The following is a 23,528-nucleotide window of genomic DNA, read 5'->3' as shown; positions in this document are numbered from 1 at the left end:
ATTTACATAATATAGCATATGAGTAGCTCATTTACATAATGTAGGATATGAGTAGTTTATTTACATAATATACTTTGTGAGTAGCTCATTTACATAATGTGCACTGTGAGTAGCTTATTTACATAATGTAGCATATGAGTAGCTAATTTACATAATGTGCGCTGTGAGTAGCTTATTTACATAATGTAGCATATGAGTAGCTCATTTACATAATGTGTGCTGTGAGTAGATTATTTACATAATATAGGATATGGGTAGCTCATTTACATGATGTGCGCTGTGAGTAGATTATTTACATAATGTAGGATATGAGTAGCTTTTTTACATAATGTGCGCTGTGAGTAGATTATTTACATAATGTAGCATATGAGTAGCTAATTTACATAATGTGCGCTGTGAGTAGCTTATTTACATAATGTAGCATATGAGTAGCTCATTTACATAATGTGCGCTGTGAGTAGCTTATTTACATAATGTAGGATATGAGTAGCTCATCTACATAATGTGCGCAGTGAGTAGATTATTTACATAATATAGGATATGAGTAGCCCTTTTACATAAAGTGTGCTGTGAGTATCTTATTTACATAATGTAGGATATGAGTAGCTCTTTTACATAATGTGCGCTGTGAGTAGATTATTTACATAATGTAGGATATGAGTAGCCCTTTTACATAATGTGCGCTGCGAGTAGATTATTTACATAATGTAGGATATGAGTAGCTCATTTACATAATGTGCGCTGCGAGTAGATTATTTACATAATGTAGGATATGAGTATTCCTTTTACATAATGTGCGCTGTGAGTATCTTATTTACATAATGTAGGATATGAATAGCTCATTTACATAATGTGCGCTGTGAGTATCTTATTTACATGATGTAGGATATGAGTAGCTCATTTACATAATGTGCGCTGTGAGTAGATTATTTACATAATGTAGGATATAAGTAGCCCTTTTACATAATGTGCGCTGTGAGTATCTTATTTATATAATGTAGGATATGAGTAGCTCATTTACATAATGTGCGCTGTGAGTAGCTCATTTACATAATGTGCGCTGTGAGTAGATTATTTACATAATGTAGGATATAAGTAGCCCTTTTACATAATGTGCGCTGTGAGTAGTTATTTACATAATGTAGGATATGAGTAGCTCATTTACATAATGTGCGCTGTGAGTAGATTATTTACATAATGTAGGATATAAGTAGCCCTTTTACATAATGTGCGCTGTGAGTATCTTATTTACATAATGTAGGATATGAGCAGCTCATTTTCGTTGTGGGTGACTGATGTGCATACATTACATAATGTGCGCTGTGAGTAGATTATTTACATAATGTAGGATATGAGTAGCTCATTTACATAATGTAGGATATGAGTAGCCCTTTTACATAATGTGCGCTGTGAGTAGATTATTTACATAATGTAGGATATGAGTAGCTCATTCACATAATGTGCGCTGTGAGTAGATTATTTACATAATGTAGGATATGAGTAGCCTTTTACATAATGTGCGCTGTGAGTAGATTATTTACATGATGTAGGATATGAGTAGCTCATTTACATAATGTGCGATGTGAGTAGATTATTTACATAATATAGGATATGACTAGTCTTTTACATAATGTGCGCTGTGAGTAGATTATTTACATAATGTAGGATATGAGTAGCTCATTTACATAATGTGCACAGTGAGTAGATTATTTACATAATGTAGGATATGAGTAGCCTTTTACATAATGTGTGCTGTGAGTATCTTATTTACATAATGTAGGATATGAGTAGCTCTTTTACATAATGTGCGCTGTGAGTAGATTATTTACATAATGTAGGATATGAGTAGCCCTTTTACATAATGTGCGCTGTGAGTAGATTATTTACATAATGTAGGATATGAATAGCTCATTTACATAATGTGCGCTGTGAGTATCTCATTTACATGATGTAGGATATGAGTAGCTCATTTACATAATGTGCGCTGTGAGTAGATTATTTACATAATGTAGGATATAAGTAGCCCTTTTACATAATGTGCGCTGTGAGTATCTTATTTATATAATGTAGGATATGAGTAGCTCATTTACATAATGTGTGCTGTGAGTAGCTCATTTACATAATGTGCGCTGTGAGTAGCTTATTTACATAATGTAGCATATGAGTAGCATATTTACATAATGTAGGATATGAGTAACTCATTTACATAATGTGCGCTGTGAGTATCTTATTTACATAATGTAGGATATGAGCAGCTCATTTTCGTTGTGGGTGACTGATGTGCATACATTACATAATGTGCGCTGTGAGTAGATTATTTACATAATGTAGGATATGAGTAGCTCATTTACATAATGTAGGATATGAGTAGCCCTTTTACATAATGTGCGCTGTGAGTAGATTATTTACATAATGTAGGATATGAGTAGATTATTTACATAATGTGCGCTGTGAGTAGATTATTTACATAATGTACGATATGAGTAGCACTTTTACATAATGTGCGCTGTGAGTAGATTATTTACATAATGTAGGATATGAGTAGCTCATTTACATAATGTGCGCTGTGAGTAGATTATTTACATAATGTAGGATATGAGTAGCCCTTTTACATAATGTGCGCTGTGAGTAGCTTATTTACATAATGTAGCATATGAGTAGCTCATTCACATAATGTGCGCTGTGAGTAGATTATTTACATAATGTAGGATATGAGTAGCCCTTTTACATGATGTGCGCTGTGAGTAGATTATTTACATAATGTAGGATATGAGTAGCTCATTTACATAATGTGCGATGTGAGTAGATTATTTACATAATGTAGGATATGAGTAGCCCGTTTACATAATGTGCGCTGTGAGTAGCTTATTTACATAATATAGGATATGAGTAGCTCTTTTACATAATGTGCGCTGTGAGTAGATTATTTACATAATGTAGGATATGAGTAGCTCATTTACATAATGTGCGATGTGAGTAGATTATTTACATAATGTAGGATATGAGTAGCCCTTTTACATAATGTGCGCTGTGAGTAGCTTATTTACATAATATAGGATATGAGTAGCACTTTTACATAATGTGCGCGCTGTGAGTAGCTTATTTACATGATGTAGCATATGAGTAGCTCATTCACATAATGTGCGCTGTGAGTAGATTATTTACATAATGTAGGATATGAGTAGCCCTTTTACATAATGTGCGCTGTGAGTAGATTATTTACATAATGTAGGATATGAGTAGCTCATTTACATAATGTGCGATGTGAGTAGATTATTTACATAATGTAGCATATGAGTAGCCCTTTTACATAATGTGCGCTGTGCGTAGCTTAATTACATAATATAGGATATGAGTAGCTCATTCACATAATGTGCGCTGTGAGTAGATTATTTACATAATGTAGGATATGAGTAGCCCGTTTACATAATGTGCGCTGTGAGTAGCTTATTTACACAATGTAGGATATGAGTAGCTCATTTACATAATGTGCGCTGTGAGTAGATTATTTACATAATGTAGGATATGAGTATTCCTTTTACATAATGTGCGCTGTGAGTAGATTATTTACATAATGTAGGATATAAGTAGCCCTTTTACATAATGTGCGCTGTGAGTATCTTATTTATATAATGTAGGATATGAGTAGCTCATTTACATAATGTGCGCTGTGAGTAGCTCATTTACATAATGTGCGCTGTGAGTAGATTATTTACATAATGTAGGATATGAGTAGCCCTTTTACATAATGTGCGCTGTGAGTAGATTATTTACATAATGTAGGATATGAGTAGCTCATTTACATAATGTGCGCTGTGAGTATCTTATTTACATAATGTAGGATATAAGTAGCCCTTTTACATAATGTGCGCTGTGAGTAGATTCTTTACATAATGTAGGATATGAGTAGCTCATTTACATAATGTGCGCTGTGAGTAGATTATTTACATAATGTAGGATATGAGCAGCTCATTTACATAATGTGCGCTGTGAGTAGCTTATTTACATAATGTAGCATATGAGTAGCATATTTACATAATGTAGGATATGAGTAACTCATTTACATAATGTGCGCTGTGAGTATCTTATTTACATAATGTAGGATATGAGCAGCTCATTTTCGTTGTGTGACTGATGTACATACATTACATAATGTGCGCTGTGAGTAGATTATTTACATACTGTAGGATATGAGTAGCTCATTTACATAATGTAGGATATGAGTAGCCCTTTTACATAATGTGCGCTGTGAGTAGATTATTTACATAATGTAGGATATGAGTAGATTATTTACATAATGTGCGCTGTGAGTAGATTATTTACATAATGTAGGATATGAGTAGCCCTTTTACATAATGTGCGCTGTGAGTAGATTATTTACATAATGTAGGATATGAGTAGCTCATTTACATAATGTGCGCTGTGAGTAGATTATTTACATAATGTAGGATATGAGTAGCCCTTTTACATGATGTGCGCTGTGAGTAGATTATTTACATAATGTAGGATATGAGTAGCTCATTTTCATAATGTGCGATGTGAGTAGATTATTTACATAATGTAGGATATGAGTAGCCCGTTTACATAATGTGCGCTGTGAGTAGCTTATTTACATAATATAGGATATGAGTAGCTCTTTTACATAATGTGCGCTGTGAGTAGATTATTTACATAATGTAGGATATGAGTAGCCCTATTACATAATGTGCGCTGTGAGTAGATTATTTACATAATGTAGGATATGAGTAGCTCATTTACATAATGTGCGATGTGAGTAGATTATTTACATAATGTAGGATATGAGTAGCCCTTTTACATAATGTGCGCTGTGAGTAGCTTATTTACATAATATAGGATATGAGTAGCACTTTTACATAATGTGCGCGCTGTGAGTAGCTTATTTACATGATGTAGCATATGAGTAGCTCATTCACATAATGTGCGCTGTGAGTAGATTATTTACATAATGTAGGATATGAGTAGCCCTTTTACATAATGTGCGCTGTGAGTAGATTATTTACATAATGTAGGATATGAGTAGCTCATTTACATAATGTGCGCTGTGAGTAGATTATTTACATAATGTAGGATATGAGTATTCCTTTTACATAATGTGCGCTGTGAGTAGATTATTTACATAATGTAGGATATAAGTAGCCCTTTTACATAATGTGCGCTGTGAGTATCTTATTTATATAATGTAGGATATGAGTAGCTCATTTACATAATGTGCGCTGTGAGTAGCTCATTTACATAATGTGCGCTGTGAGTAGATTATTTACATAATGTAGGATATGAGTAGCCCTTTTACATAATGTGCGCTGTGAGTAGATTATTTACATAATGTAGAATATGAGTAGCTCATTTACATAATGTGCGCTGTGAGTATCTTATTTACATAATGTAGGATATAAGTAGCCCTTTTACATAATGTGCGCTGTGAGTAGATTCTTTACATAATGTAGGATATGAGTAGCTCATTTACATAATGTGCGCTGTGAGTAGATTATTTACATAATGTAGGATATGAGCAGCTCATTTACATAATGTGCGCTGTGAGTAGCTTATTTACATAATGTAGCATATGAGTAGCATATTTACATAATGTAGGATATGAGTAACTCATTTACATAATGTGCGCTGTGAGTATCTTATTTACATAATGTAGGATATGAGCAGCTCATTTTCGTTGTGTGACTGATGTACATACATTACATAATGTGCGCTGTGAGTAGATTATTTACATACTGTAGGATATGAGTAGCTCATTTACATAATGTAGGATATGAGTAGCCCTTTTACATAATGTGCGCTGTGAGTAGATTATTTACATAATGTAGGATATGAGTAGATTATTTACATAATGTGCGCTGTGAGTAGATTATTTACATAATGTAGGATATGAGTAGCCCTTTTACATAATGTGCGCTGTGAGTAGATTATTTACATAATGTAGGATATGAGTAGCTCATTTACATAATGTGCGCTGTGAGTAGATTATTTACATAATGTAGGATATGAGTAGCCCTTTTACATAATGTGCGCTGTGAGTAGATTATTTACATAACGTAGGATATGAGTAGCTCATTTTCATAATGTGCGCTGTGAGTAGATTATTTACATAATGTAGGATATGAGTATTCCTTTTACATAATGTGCGCTGTGAGTATCTTATTTACATAATGTAGGATATGAATAGCTCATTTACATAATGTGCGCTGTGAGTATCTTATTTACATGATGTAGGATATGAGTAGCTCATTTACATAATGTGCGCTGTGAGTAGATTATTTACATAATGTAGGATATAAGTAGCCCTTTTACATAATGTGCGCTGTGAGTATCTTATTTATATAATGTAGGATATGAGTAGCTCATTTACATAATGTGCGCTGTGAGTAGCTCATTTACATAATGTGCGCTGTGAGTAGATTATTTACATAATGTAGGATATGAGTAGCCCTTTTACATAATGTGCGCTGTGAGTAGATTATTTACATAATGTAGGATATGAGTAGCTCATTTACATAATGTGCGCTGTGAGTAGATTATTTACATAATGTAGGATATAAGTAGCCCTTTTACATAATGTGCGCTGTGAATAGATTATTTACATAATGTAGGATATGAGTAGCTCATTTACATAATGTGCGCTGTGAGTAGATTATTTACATAATGTAGGATATGAGTAGCTCATTCACATAATGTGCGCTGTGAGTAGATTATTTACATAATGTAGGATATGAGTAGCTCATTTACATAATGTGCGCTGTGAGTAGATTATTTACATAATGTAGGATATGAGTAGCTCATTTACATAATGTAGGATATGAGTAGCCCTTTTACATAATGTGCGCTGTGAGTAGCTTATTTACATAATGTAGGATATGAGTAGCTCATTTACATAATGCGCGCTGTGAGTATCTTATTTACATAATGTAGGATATGAGTAGCTCATTTACATAATGTGCGCTGTGAGTAGATTATTTACATAATGTAGGATATGAGTAGCTCATTTACATAATGTGCGCTGTGAGTAGCTCATTTACATAATGTGCGCTGTGAGTAGATTATTTACATAATGTAGGATATGAGTAGCTCTTTTACATAATGTGCGCTGTGAGTAGATTATTTACATAATGTAGGATATGAGTAGGCCTTTTACATAATGTGCGCTGTGAGTAGCTTATTTACATAATGTAGGACATGAGTAGCTCATTTACATAATGTGCGCTGTGAGTAGCTTATTTACATAATGTAGGATATGAGTAGCCTTTTACATAATGTGCGCTGTGAGTAGCTTATTTACATAATGTAGCATATGAGTAGCTCATTTACATAATGTGCACTGTGAGTAGCTTATTTGCATAATGTAGGATATGAGTAGCTTTTTTACATAATGTGCGCTGTGAGTAGATTATTTACATAACGTAGGATATGAGTAGCTCATTTACATAATGTGCGCTGTGAGTAGATTATTTACATAATGTAGGATATGAGTATTCCTTTTACATAATGTGCGCTGTGAGTATCTTATTTACATAATGTAGGATATGAATAGCTCATTTACATAATGTGCGCTGTGAGTATCTTATTTACATGATGTAGGATATGAGTAGCTCATTTACATAATGTGCGCTGTGAGTAGATTATTTACATAATGTAGGATATAAGTAGCCCTTTTACATAATGTGCGCTGTGAGTATCTTATTTATATAATGTAGGATATGAGTAGCTCATTTACATAATGTGCGCTGTGAGTAGCTCATTTACATAATGTGCGCTGTGAGTAGATTATTTACATAATGTAGGATATGAGTAGCCCTTTTACATAATGTGCGCTGTGAGTAGATTATTTACATAATGTAGGATATGAGTAGCTCATTTACATAATGTGCGCTGTGAGTAGATTATTTACATAATGTAGGATATAAGTAGCCCTTTTACATAATGTGCGCTGTGAGTAGATTATTTACATAATGTAGGATATGAGTAGCTCATTTACATAATGTGCGCTGTGAGTAGATTATTTACATAATGTAGGATATAAGTAGCCCTTTTACATAATGTGCGCTGTGAGTAGATTATTTACATAATGTAGGATATGAGTAGCTCATTTACATAATGTGCGCTGTGAGTAGATTATTTACATGATGTAGGATATAAGTAGCCCTTTTACATAATGTGCGCTGTGAGTAGATTATTTACATAATGTAGGATATGAGTAGCTCATTTACATAATGTGCGCTGTGAGTAGATTATTTACATAATGTAGCATATGAGTAGCCCTTTTACATAATGTGCGCTGTGAGTAGATTATTTACATAATGTGCGCTGTGAGTAGATTATTTACATAATGTAGGATATGAGTAGCTCAATCACATAATGTGCGCTGTGAGTAGATTATTTACATAATGTAGGATATGAGTAGCTCATTTACATAATGTGCGCTGTGAGTAGATTATTTACATAATGTAGGATATGAGTAGCTCATTTACATAATGTAGGATATGAGTAGCCCTTTTACATAATGTGCGCTGTGAGTAGCTTATTTACATAATGCAGTATATGAGTAGCTCATTTACATAATGCGCGCTGTGAGTATCTTATTTACATAATGTAGGATATGAGTAGCTCATTTACATAATGTGCGTTGTGAGTAGATTATTTACATAATGTAGGATATGAGTAGCTCATTTACATAATGTGCGCTGTGAGTAGCTCATTTACATAATGTGCGCTGTGAGTAGATTATTTACATAATGTAGGATATGAGTAGCTCTTTTACATAATGTGCGCTGTGAGTAGATTATTTACATAATGTAGGATATGAGTAGGCCTTTTACATAATGTGCGCTGTGAGTAGCTTATTTACATAATGTAGGATATGAGTAGCTCATTTACATAATGTGCGCTGTGAGTAGATTATTTACATAATGTAGGATATGAGTAGCCCTTTTACATAATGTGCGCTGTGAGTAGCTTATTTACATAATGTAGCATATGAGTAGCTCATTTACATAATGTGCACTGTGAGTAGCTTATTTGCATAATGTAGGATATGAGTAGCTTTTTTACATAATGTGCGCTGTGAGTAGATTATTTACATAATGTAGGATATAAGTAGCCCTTTTACATAATGTGCGCTGTGAGTAGCTTATTTACATAATGTAGCATATGAGTAGCTCATTTACATAATGTGCGCTGTGAGTAGCTTATTTACATAATATAGCATATGAGTAGCTCATTTACATAATGTAGGATATGAGTAGTTTATTTACATAATATACTTTGTGAGTAGCTCATTTACATAATGTGCACTGTGAGTAGCTTATTTACATAATGTAGCATATGAGTAGCTAATTTACATAATGTGCGCTGTGAGTAGCTTATTTACATAATGTAGCATATGAGTAGCTCATTTACATAATGTGTGCTGTGAGTAGATTATTTACATAATATAGGATATGGGTAGCTCATTTACATAATGTGCGCTGTGAGTAGATTATTTACATAATGTAGGATATGAGTAGCTTTTTTACATAATGTGCGCTGTGAGTAGATTATTTACATAACGTAGGATATGAGTAGCTCATTTACATAATGTGCGCTGTGAGTAGATTATTTACATAATGTAGGATATGAGTATTCCTTTTACATAATGTGCGCTGTGAGTATCTTATTTACATAATGTAGGATATGAATAGCTCATTTACATAATGTGCGCTGTGAGTAGATTATTTACATAATGTAGGATATAAGTAGCCCTTTTACATAATGTGCGCTGTGAGTATCTTATTTATATAATGTACGATATGAGTAGCTCATTTACATAATGTGCGCTGTGAGTAGCTCATTTACATAATGTGCGCTGTGAGTAGATTATTTACATAATGTAGGATATGAGTAGCCCTTTTACATAATGTGCGCTGTGAGTAGATTATTTACATAATGTAGGATATGAGTAGCTCATTTACATAATGTGCGCTGTGAGTAGATTATTTACATAATGTAGGATATAAGTAGCCCTTTTACATAATGTGCGCTGTGAGTAGATTATTTACATAATGTAGGATATGAGTAGCTCATTTACATAATGTGCGCTGTGAGTAGATTATTTACATAATGTAGGATATGAGTAACTCATTTACATAATGTGCGCTGTGAGTATCTTATTTACATAATGTAGGATATGAGCAGCTCATTTTCGTTGTGGTGACTGATGTACATACATTACATAATGTGCGCTGTGAGTATCTTATTTACATAATGTAGGATATGAATAGCTCATTTACATAATGTGCGCTGTGAGTAGATTATTTACATAATGTAGGATATAAGTAGCCCTTTTACATAATGTGCGCTGTGAGTAGATTCTTTACATAATGTAGGATATGAGTAGCTCATTTACATAATGTGCGCTGTGAGTAGATTATTTACATAATGTAGGATATGAGCAGCTCATTTACATAATGTGCGCTGTGAGTAGCTTATTTACATAATGTAGCATATGAGTAGCATATTTACATAATGTAGGATATGAGTAACTCATTTACATAATGTGCGCTGTGAGTATCTTATTTACATAATGTAGGATATGAGCAGCTCATTTTCGTTGTGGTGACTGATGTACATACATTACATAATGTGCGCTGTGAGTAGATTATTTACATACTGTAGGATATGAGTAGCTCATTTACATAATGTAGGATATGAGTAGCCCTTTTACATAATGTGCGCTGTGAGTAGATTATTTACATAATGTAGGATATGAGTAGATTATTTACATAATGTGCGCTGTGAGTAGATTATTTACATAATGTAGGATATGAGTAGCCCTTTTACATAATGTGCGCTGTGAGTAGATTATTTACATAATGTAGGATATGAGTAGCTCATTTACATAATGTGCGCTGTGAGTAGATTATTTACATAATGTAGGATATGAGTAGCTCATTTACATAATGTGCGCTGTGAGTAGATTATTTACATAATGTAGGATATGAGTAGCTCATTTACATAATGTGCGCTGTGAGTAGCTTATTTACATAATGTAGCATATGAGTAGCATATTTACATAATGTAGGATATGAGTAACTCATTTACATAATGTGCGCTGTGAGTATCTTATTTACATACTGTAGGATATGAGTAGCTCATTTACATAATGTAGGATATGAGTAGCCCTTTTACATAATGTGCGCTGTGAGTAGATTATTTACATAATGTAGGATATGAGTAGATTATTTACATAATGTGCGCTGTGAGTAGATTATTTACATAATGTAGGATATGAGTAGCCCTTTTACATAATGTGCGCTGTGAGTAGATTATTTACATACTGTAGGATATGAGTAGCTCATTTACATAATGTAGGATATGAGTAGCCCTTTTACATAATGTGCGCTGTGAGTAGATTATTTACATAATGTAGGATATAAGTAGATTATTTACATAATGTGCGCTGTGAGTAGATTATTTACATAATGTAGGATATGAGTAGCTCATTTACATAATGTGCGCTGTGAGTACATTATTTACATAATGTAGGATATGAGTAGCTCATTCACATAATGTGCGCTGTGAGTAGATTATTTACATAATGTAGGATATGAGTAGCCCTTTTACATAATGTGCGCTGTGAGTAGATTATTTACATAATGTAGGATATGAGTAGCCTTTTACATAATGTGCGCTGTGAGTAGCTTATTTACATAATATAGGATATGAGTAGCTCATTCACATAATGTGCGCTGTGAGTAGATTATTTACATAATGTAGGATATGAGTAGCCCTTTTACATAATGTGCACTGTGAGTAGCTTATTTACATAATGTGGGATATGAGTAGCTCATTTACATAATGTGCGCTGTGAGTAGAATATTTACATAATGTAGGATATGAGTATTCCTTTTACATAATGTGCGCTGTGCGTAGATTATTTACATAATGTAGGATATAAGTAGCCCTTTTACATAATGTGCGCTGTGAGTAGCTTATTTACATAATGTAGCATATGAGTAGCTCATTTACATAATGTGCGCTGTGAGTAGCTTATTTACATAATGTAGGATATGAGTAGCTCATCTACATAATGTGCGCTGTGAGTAGCTTATTTACATAATGTAGGATATGAGTAGACCTTTTACATAATGTGCGCTGTGAGTAGATTATTTACATAATGTAGGATATGAGTAGCTCATTTACATAATGTGCGCTGTGAGTAGATTATTTACACAATGTAGGATATGAGTAGCCCTTTTACATAATGTGCGCTGTGAGTAGCTTATTTACATAATGTAGGATATGAGTAGCTCATTTACATAATGTGCTCTGTGAGTATCTTATTTACATAATATAGGATATGAATAGCTCATTTACATAATGTGCGCTGTGAGTATCTTATTTACATGATGTAGGATATGAGTAGCTCATTTACATAATGTGCACTGTGAGTAGCTTATTTGCATAATGTAGGATATGAGTAGCTCATTTACATAATGTGCGCTGTGAGTAGCTTATTTACATAATGTACGTTGTGAGTAGCTCATTTACATAATGTGCGCTGTGAGTAGCTTATTTACATAATGTAGGATATGAGTAGCCCTTTTACATAATGTGCGCTGTGAGTAGATTATTTACATAATGTACGTTGTGAGTAGCTCATTTACATAATGTGCGCTGTGAGTAGATTATTTACATAATGTAGGATATGAGTAGCTCATTTACATAATGTGCGCTGTGAGTAGATTATTTACATAATGTAGGATATGAGTAGCTCATTTACATAATGTGCGCTGTGAGTAGATTATTTACATAATGTAGGATATGAGTAGCTCATTTACATAATGTGCGCTGTGAGTAGATTATTTACATAATGTAGGATATGAGTAGCCCTTTTACATAATGTGCGCTGTGAGTAGCTTATTTACATAATATAGGATATGAGTAGCTCATTCACATAATGTGCGCTGTGAGTAGATTATTTACATAATGTAGGATATGAGTAGCCCTTTTACATAATGTGCGCTGTGAGTAGCTTATTTACATAATGTAGGATATGAGTAGCTCATTTACATAATGTGCTCTGTGAGTATCTTATTTACATAATATAGGATATGAATAGCTCATTTACATAATGTGCGCTGTGAGTATCTTATTTACATGATGTAGGATATGAGTAGCTCATTTACATAATGTGCACTGTGAGTAGCTTATTTGCATAATGTAGGATATGAATAGCTCATTTACATAATGTGCGCTGTGAGTATCTTATTTACATGATGTAGGATATGAGTAGCTCATTTACATAATGTGCGCTGTGAGTAGCTTATTTACATAATGTAGGATATGAGTAGCTCATTTACATAATGTGCTCTGTGAGTATCTTATTTACATAATATAGGATATGAGTAGCTCATTCACATAATGTGCGCTGTGAGTAGATTATTTACATAATGTGGGATATGAGTAGCCCTTTTACATAATGTGCGCTGTGAGTAGCTTATTTACATAATGTAGGATATGAGTAGCTCATTTACATAATGTGCGCTGTGAGTAGCATATTTACATAATGTAGGATATGAGTAACTCATTTACATAATGTGCGCTGTGAGTATCTTATTTACATAATGTAGGATATGAGCAGCTCATTTACATAATGTGCGCTGTGAGTAGCTTATTTACATAATGTAGCATATGAGTAGCATATTTACATAATGTAGGATATGAGTAACTCATTTACATAATGTGCGCTGTGAGTATCTTATTTACATAATGTAGGATATGAGCAGCTCATTTTCGTTGTGGGTGACTGATGTACATACATTACATAATGTGCGCTGTGAGTAGATTATTTACATAATGTAGGATATGAGTAGCCCTTTTACATAATGTGCGCTGTGAGTAGATTATTTACATAATGTAGGATATGAGTAGCTCATTTACATAATGTGCGCTGTGAGTGGATTATTTACATAATGTAGGATATGAGTAGCCCTTTTACATAATGTGCGCTGTGAGTAGCTTATTTACATAATGTAGCATATGAGTAGCTCATTCACATAATGTGCGCTGTGAGTAGATTATTTACATAATGTAGGATATGAGTAGCCCTTTTACATAATGTGCGCTGTGAGTAGATTATTTACATACTGTAGGATATGAGTAGCTCATTTACATAATGTAGGATATGAGTAGCCCTTTTACATAATGTGCGCTGTGAGTAGATTATTTACATAATGTAGGATATGAGTAGATTATTTACATAATGTGCGCTGTGAGTAGATTATTTACATAATGTAGGATATGAGTAGCTCATTTACATAATGTGCGCTGTGAGTAGATTATTTACATAATGTAGGATATGAGTAGCTCATTCACATAATGTGCGCTGTGAGTAGATTATTTACATAATGTAGGATATGAGTAGCCCTTTTACATAATGTGCGCTGTGAGTAGATTATTTACATAATGTAGGATATGAGCAGCTCATTTACATAATGTGCGCTGTGAGTAGCTTATTTACATAATGTAGCATATGAGTAGCATATTTACATAATGTAGGATATGAGTAACTCATTTACATAATGTGCGCTGTGAGTATCTTATTTACATAATGTAGGATATGAGCAGCTCATTTTCGTTGTGGGTGACTGATGTACATACATTACATAATGTGCGCTGTGAGTAGATTATTTACATAATGTAGGATATGAGTAGCCCTTTTACATAATGTGCGCTGTGAGTAGATTATTTACATAATGTAGGATATGAGTAGCTCATTTACATAATGTGCGCTGTGAGTGGATTATTTACATAATGTAGGATATGAGTAGCCCTTTTACATAATGTGCGCTGTGAGTAGCTTATTTACATAATGTAGCATATGAGTAGCTCATTCACATAATGTGCGCTGTGAGTAGATTATTTACATAATGTAGGATATGAGTAGCCCTTTTACATAATGTGCGCTGTGAGTAGATTATTTACATACTGTAGGATATGAGTAGCTCATTTACATAATGTAGGATATGAGTAGCCCTTTTACATAATGTGCGCTGTGAGTAGATTATTTACATAATGTAGGATATGAGTAGATTATTTACATAATGTGCGCTGTGAGTAGATTATTTACATAATGTAGGATATGAGTAGCTCATTTACATAATGTGCGCTGTGAGTAGATTATTTACATAATGTAGGATATGAGTAGCTCATTCACATAATGTGCGCTGTGAGTAGATTATTTACATAATGTAGGATATGAGTAGCCCTTTTACATAATGTGCGCTGTGAGTAGATTATTTACATAATGTAGGATATGAGTATTCCTTTTACATAACGTGCGCTGTGAGTATCTTATTTACATAATATAGGATATGAATAGCTCATTTACATAATGTGCGCTGTGAGTATCTTATTTACATGATGTAGGATATGAGTAGCTCATTTACATAATGTGCACTGTGAGTAGCTTATTTGCATAATGTAGGATATGAGTAGCTCATTTACATAATGTGCGCTGTGAGTAGCTTATTTACATAATGTACGTTGTGAGTAGCTCATTTACATAATGTGCGCTGTGAGTAGCTTATTTACATAATGTAGGATATGAGTAGCCCTTTTACATAATGTGCGCTGTGAGTAGATTATTTACATAATGTACGTTGTGAGTAGCTCATTTACATAATGTGCGCTGTGAGTAGATTATTTACATAATGTAGGATATGAGTAGCTCATTTACATAATGTGCGCTGTGAGTAGATTATTTACATAATGTAGGATATGAGTAGCTCATTTACATAATGTGCACTGTGAGTAGCATATTTACATAATGTAGGATATGAGTAACTCATTTACATAATGTGCGCTGTGAGTAGATTATTTACATAATGTAGGATATGAGTAGCTCATTTACATAATGTGCACTGTGAGTAGCATATTTACATAATGTAGGATATGAGTAACTCATTTACATAATGTGCGCTGTGAGTATCTTATTTTCATAATGAAGGATATGAGCAGCTCATTTACATAATGTGCGCTGTGAGTAGCTTATTTACATAATGTAGCATATGAGTAGCTTATTTACATAATGTAGGATATGAGTAACTCATTTACATAATGTGCGCTGTGAGTATCTTATTTACATAATGTAGGATATGAGCAGCTCATTTTCGTTGTGGGTGACTGATGTACATACATTACATAATGTTCGTTGTGAGTAGCTTATTTACATTATTTACGTTGTGGGTAGCTCATTTTTTGGCGAATTGTGTTTTCCTCCTATTATATTTTTTTAATTTCGAATATTCAAATGACGCTGTCAAAAGAACGAATGTATTGAAAGAAAGTTGTTGCAGTTCATCCTCAAAGTCTTTTTTTCAATTTCTTACGCAGGAAGAGGTAACTAAGGGGTTCGGCCAAACAGGGCGTTTTGTACGAGGCTGCGACGCAAACTGCGTGAGGTCTGACGGCTGCAATAACATCTTAAACAGCGGTATTTGTAAGAGATGTTGCGATCATAAAGATTACTGTAATGCAAACCTGGGATTGTCTTCTGCTTATGACGTCACAGCCAGTTTCATTGTCATTTCAACCAGTGTCATCTTCGCCATTTTATCAAATTAATTGCTGTTTATTTTAAATTTTATTTTATATTGTATATTGTCACTTCAGCTATGCATGAGTATTCGTTAGTTCGATTAAATCTACGTTTCAGAAAGATGCGAATGTTTTATATAAAATAATAAACATAAAAAACAACTTGAACCAATCACAATAACTTAGCGGATAAATACTGCCTGTATGGAATTTCATAAGGTCGATTCGACCTTTGACCCATTGTGACAATTCATGCGATATCTTAAATAATATATTATTTACAATTTAAATGTTTCGACATTATTTCTTGAAAGCGGTTTGAATAAGTGTATGACAGATCGACTCAATATAGATATGATAGGTGTTATCAATGGGATTATTATACATTGCTTTTTCGAATTTGTATCAGATGATCTTCTTGTTTTATAAATTTCTTTAGAAACAGTTCACAACTTTCTGAAAATCACAGTGCTCGTTAACGTTCTGTTATAACATGTTATGTGTAGATTAGTGCTGGTCAGGTTAAAGGGCGGTGGTCGTCGCGCCGCGTTCTATTCGATATGGGACTCATAGCGACGTATACAACGCGTGTAAAAAACATTGTTTATTTACATGAAATTCGAACACGCGCTGCGCGACGACCACCTCGCTTTAATCTTACTGTGTGAACCGGTCTTTTACATAACTAATGCAAATATGCACACATAGAATGCTAGGTATCACGTGTATTTATTTGGACAGTTCATTGTGAAATTAAATGGAACTTTGTAATTATTTTGGGAATACATAGGGTATATTTTTGTTTTATTCCAATTTCAATTATTTGAGGACTATAATAGAGGAATTCTTGTACAGAGAATATTTATGGTAAATAAAATAATCGCTATCAACACAAATCACTGAATATTTATACATCATTCAAGTTTTGTACACATTATATGCTTTATTTCTGATTAGAAATGTTAACAAAGCATTTTTAATTGTATCTTTATGTTATTGGTCTCAAATATTTATGTTTAGAGGACCGTGCTTGTGCCACCAATGTGTATTGAATACACGAGTTGATTATCCAAGATGTGTCCATGGTAATAAAATACTGGAGCACATCCTCCAATCATTCAACAGTATTTTCAGTGTTTTTTATCCATTAGTTTTGTATCTATTTATTATGTTATTTTTTCAAATTATTATTCAAATCAATCAATCCATACATACATAAGAAACTGATGTTTTTGATTCTCTCGTATGTTCATCAATTTATACTAAGTACATGATTATATGACAAGTCGAGTGTGATTGGTTGACATTGTTGCATATCGTGTGTGATTGGTTGACATTGTGACATGTCGAGTGTGATTGGTTGACATTGTGACATGTCGAGTGTGATTGGTTGACATTGTGACATGTGGAGTGTGATTGGTTGACATTGTGACATGTCGAGTGTGATTGGTTGACATTGTAACACGTCAAGTGTGATTGTTTGACATTGTGACACGTCAAGTGTGATTGTTTGACATTGTTGCATATCGTGTGTGATTGGTTGACATTGTTGCATATCGTGTGTGATTGGTTGACATAGTTGCATATCGTGTGTGATTGGTTGACATTGTTGCATATCGTGTGTGATTGGTTGACATAGTTGCATATCGTGTGTGATTGGTTGACATAGTTGCATATCGTGTGTGATTGGTTGACATAGTTGCATATCGTGTGTGATTGGTTGACATAGTTGCATATCGTGTGTGATTGGTTGACATAGTTGCATATCGTGTGTGATTGGTTGACATAGTTGCATATCGTGTGTGATTGGTTGACATAGTTGCATATCGTGTGTGATTGGTTGACATAGTTGCATATCGTGTGTGATTGGTTGACATAGTTGCATATCGTGTGTGATTGGTTGACATAGTTGCATATCGTGTGTGATTGGTTGACATAGTTGCATATCGTGTGTGATTGGTTGACATAGTTGCATATCGTGTGTGATTGGTTGACATAGTTGCATATCGTGTGTGATTGGTTGACATAGTTGCATATCGTGTGTGATTGGTTGACATAGTTGCATATCGTATGTGATTGGTTGACATAGTTGCATATCGTGTGTGATTGGTTGACATAGTTGCATATCGTGTGTGATTGGTTGACATTGTGGCATATCAAGTGTACGTAATAGCTGTCCTTCTGAACCCTGGACAAAAATCTTGAATATTATTGTACATTTATTGTACATGCGATAACAAATCAATTTATTTATTAATATAATTCAAATGATAATGTACTGGTTTATTCTTTGCATAATTTGTCATATGAATAGTTTAATTTATTTTAGAGGGACAGAGTCATCACTGCACATGTGGGTGCCTTATTTGCTTATTAATCTGTCTTCCATTGTCATAGAATGTTAAGATGCGAAGGCATGCTAATTAATAAAAGATAACACAAAAACAAAACGTACAATCTATTTGTTAATTATAGTTGAAAACTTGTTGTGAAGATAATGTACCAATAAACTATGTTAATTATTCAGGCCATTTGCTGCAATATTGTCTTTGAATAAACTGTGTAGTTCAATGTAGACAAATAGATGGAATGGAGCATTTGCTGCAATATTGTGTTTGAATGAACTGTGTAGTTTAGTGTAGACAAATAGATGGAATGGAGCATTTGCTGCAATATTGTCTTTGAATAAACTGTGTAGTTCAATGTAGACAATTAGATGGAATGGAGCATTTGCTGCAATATTGTGTTTGAATGAACTGTGTAGTTTAGTGTAGACAAATAGACGGAATGGTGCATTTGCTGCAATATTGTGTTTGAATGAACTGTGTAGTTCAGTGTAGACAAATAGATGGAATGGCGCATTTGCTGCAATATTGTGTTTGAATGAACTGTGTAGTTCAGTGTAGACAAATAGACGGAATGGAGCATTTGCTGCAATATTGTGTTTGAATGAACTGTGTAGTTCAATGTAGACAATTAGATGGAATGGTGCATTTGCTGGAATATTGTGTTTGAATGAACTGTGTAGTTTAGTGTAGACAAATAGACGGAATGGTGCATTTGCTGCAATATTGTGTTTGAATGAACTGTGTAGTTCAGTGTAGACAAATAGATGGAATGGAGCATTTGCTGCAATATTGTGTATTAATGTGTAATTCAGTGTAGACAAATAGACGGAATGGCGCATTTGCTGCAATAATGTGTTTGAACTGTGTACCGTAGTTCAATGTAGACAAATAGACGGAATGGTGCATTTGCTGCAATATTGTGTATTAATGTGTAGTTCAGTGTAGACAAATAGACGGAATGGAGCATTTGCTGCAATATTGTGTATTAATGTGTAGTTCAGTGTAGACAAATAGACGGAATGGTGCATTTGCTGCAATATTGTGTATTAATGTGTAATTCAGTGTAGACAAATAGACGGAATGGTGCATTTGCTGCAATATTGTGTTTGAATGAACTGTGTAGTTCAGTGTAGACAAATAGATGGAATGGCGCATTTGCTGCAATAATGTGTATTAATGTGTAATTCAGTGTAGACAAATAGACGGAATGGCGCATTTGCTGCAATAATGTGTTTGAATGAACTGTGTAGTTCAGTGTAGACAAATAGACGGAATGGCGCATTTGCTGCAATATTGTGTTTGAATGAACTGTGTAGTTCAGTGTAGACAAATAGATGGAATGGCGCATTTGCTGCAATAATGTGTATTAATGTGTAATTCAGTGTAGACAAATAGACGGAATGGAGCATTTGCTGCAATATTGTGTTTGAATGAACTGTGTAGTTCAGTGTAGACAAATAGACGGAATGGAGCATTTGCTGCAATATTGTGTTTGAATGAACTGTGTAGTTCAGTGTAGACAAATAGACGGAATGGAGCATTTGCTGCAATATTGTGTATTAATGTGTAATTCAGTGTAGACAAATAGACGGAATGGCGCATTTGCTGCAATAATGTGTTTGAACTGTGTATCGTAGTTCAATGTAGACAAATAGACGGAATGGTGCATTTGCTGCAATATTGTGTATTAATGTGTAGTTTAGTGTAGACAAATAGACGGAATGGCGCATTTGCTGGAATATTGTGTTTGAATGAACTGTGTAATTCAGTGTAGACAAATAGACGGAATGGTGCATTTGCTGCAATATTGTGTATTAATGTGTAGTTCAGTGTAGACAAATAGACGGAATGGCGCATTTGCTGGAATATTGTGTTTGAATGAACTGTGTAATTCAGTGTAGACAAATAGACGGAATGGAGCATTTGCTGCAATATTGTGTTTGAATGAACTGTGTAGTTCAGTGTAGACAAATAGACGGAATGGTGCATTTGCTGCAATATTGTGTATTAATGTGTAGTTTAGTGTAGACAAATAGACGGAATGGTGCATTTGCTGGAATATTGTGTTTGAATGAACTGTGTAATTCAGTGTAGACAAATAGACGGAATGGAGCAATTGCTGCAATATTGTGTTTGAATGAACTGTGTAGTTCAATGTAGACAATTAGATGGAATGGCGCATTTGCTGCAATAATGTGTTTGAACTGTGTACCGTAGTTCAATGTAGACAAATAGACGGAATGGTGCATTTGCTGCAATATTGTGTTTGAATGAACTGTGTAGAACAGTGTAGACAAATAGATGGAATGGCGCATTTGCTGCAATAATGTGTTTGAATGAACTGTGTAGTTCAGTGTAGACAAATAGACGGAATGGTGCATTTGCTGCAATATTGTGTATTAATGTGTAATTCAGTGTAGACAAATAGACGGAATGGAGCATTTGCTGCAATAATGTGTTTGAATGAACTGTGTAGTTCAGTGTAGACAAATAGATGGAATGGTGCATTTGCTGCAATATTGTGTATTAATGTGTAGTTCAGTGTAGACAAATAGACGGAATGGTGCATTTGCTGCAATATTGTGTATTAATGTGTAGTTTAGTGTAGACAAATAGACGGAATGGTGCATTTGCTGGAATATTGTGTTTGAATGAACTGTGTAATTCAGTGTAGACAAATAGATGGAATGGCGCATTTGCTGCAATATTGTGTATTAATGTGTAGTTTAGTGTAGACAAATAGACGGAATGGTGCATTTGCTGGAATATTGTGTTTGAATGAACTGTGTAATTCAGTGTAGACAAATAGACGGAATGGTGCATTTGCTGCAATATTGTGTTTGACTGCACTGTGTGTGCACTTTGTAGACAAATAGACAAAATGGAGGAAAAAACAGTGTACAAGTTCTGACAGCTCCCTCAAGTACCGGTAGTGATTCCAGAACTTAATGTTACGTTTGGACAACAAAAAAGTGTTGTAATCTTCAACACTAGTAAGATTAGGGATTTATATATCTCATGAATCCTTGGTAACCAATATCACAATATGTCAATTTAGAGGTTTATTTAATTTGATGTACATGTATTTTTTACTCTCATTTTGTAATATGAAATACAACAATGACAGATTTCATATGTGACAAGGCAATAGTCAATAACTGAAACCAGCATAACAATTAGCATGAAGCCCCAGTTTCCAATCTAAACTGGGAGTCAATACAAATATACTTACAACACTGTGCCTGATTGGCTACCAAACACTAACACCTAACTGTCGAACCAATCAGAGAGCAGCTTGTTTGTGGACATGTTTTTTGGCGTATCATATTCTGCTTGTATGTATAATGCTTCAGCTCAACTAAATAAAAAACCTCAGAGATACATTGCTACTTAAAAATATCATAATTTAAAAAAAATATACATATATTAAGTTAAATAAAATAAGGTCTTGCAAGTGGAAGCATAATTTGGAAAACAAATATTTTTATATAAATAGCTAGGAGAAGAATTGTGCAATTATAAAGAGGATTGTGCAATTATAAAGCGGATTGTGCAATTACAAATGCAAGAAAATGCAAGATTATATAAATTTAAATAATACATGTAAACCCAAACTGACACTCATTGAATGAAAAATCAAGGATGTATAAGATAAGGTCACACAACTTTGATATCTATGCTCATACATTTACAGAGATATTCCATTAGCATTAATCTAATATGTTTTAACCAATGGAATAAAATGGTTGATAGTGGTAGCAGAAATGGATGGTTAAAAAGGTTGATAGTGGTAGCAGAAATGGATGGTTAAAAAGGTTGATAGTGGTAGCAGAAATGTATGGTTAAAAAGGTTGATAGTGGTACTGTAGCAGAAATGGATGGTTAAAAAGGTTGATAGTGGTAGCAGAAATGGATGGTTAAAAAGGTTGATAGTGGTAGCAGAAATGGATGGTTAAAAAGGTTGATAGTGGTACTGTAACAGAAATGGATGGTTAAAAAGGTTGATAGTGGTAGCAGAAATGAATGGTTAAAAAGGTTGATAGTGGTAGCAGAAATGGATGGTTAAAAAGGTTGATAGTGGTAGCAGAAATGGAAGGTTAAAAAGGTTGATAGTGGTAGCAGAAATGGATGGTTAAAAAGGTTGATAGTGGTAGCAGAAATGGATGGTTAAAAAGGTTGATAGTGGTACTGTAGCAGAAATGGATGGTTAAAAAGGTTGATAGTGGTAGAAGAAATGGATGGTTAAAAAGGTTGATAATGGTACTGTAGCAGAAATGGATGGTTAAAAAGGTTGATAGTGGTAGCAGAAATGGATGGTTAAAAAGGTTGATAGTGGTAGCAGAAATGGATGGTTAAAAAGGTTGATAGTGGTACTGTAGCAGAAATGGATGGTTAAAAAGGTTGATAGTGGTAGCAGAAATGGATGGTTAAAAAGGTTGATAGTGGTAGCAGAAATGGATGGTTAAAAAGGTTGATAATGGTACTGTAGCAGAAATGGATGGTTAAAAAGGTTGATAGTGGTAGCAGAAATGGAAGGTTAAAAAGGTTGATAGTGGTAGCAGAAATGGAAGGTTA

General features: G+C 33.9%; 1 protein-coding gene across 1 annotated transcript in view; it reads left to right on the top strand.

Annotated features, from left to right (window-relative positions):
• Positions 1 to 17,727, top strand: part of LOC144357191 (uncharacterized) — a 120,234-nt gene extending 102,507 nt beyond the window's left edge. Inside the window, exon 4 of the mRNA XM_085507210.1 lies at positions 16,402 to 17,727. Within this exon, the coding sequence (XP_085363336.1) occupies positions 16,402 to 16,632 (231 nt within the window). The 3' untranslated portion in view covers positions 16,633 to 17,727. The remainder of the gene's footprint in view (positions 1 to 16,401) is intronic.
• Positions 17,728 to 23,528: the final 5,801 nt, after the last annotated feature.

The sequence above is a fragment of the Saccoglossus kowalevskii genome, chromosome 13 (genome assembly GCF_978046115.1).
Source record: "Saccoglossus kowalevskii chromosome 13, keSacKowa6.1, whole genome shotgun sequence".
NCBI lineage: Eukaryota > Metazoa > Hemichordata > Enteropneusta > Harrimaniidae > Saccoglossus > Saccoglossus kowalevskii.
The sequence above is the reverse complement of the archived record's forward strand: the minus strand, read 5'-3'. Positions and strand labels throughout refer to the sequence as shown.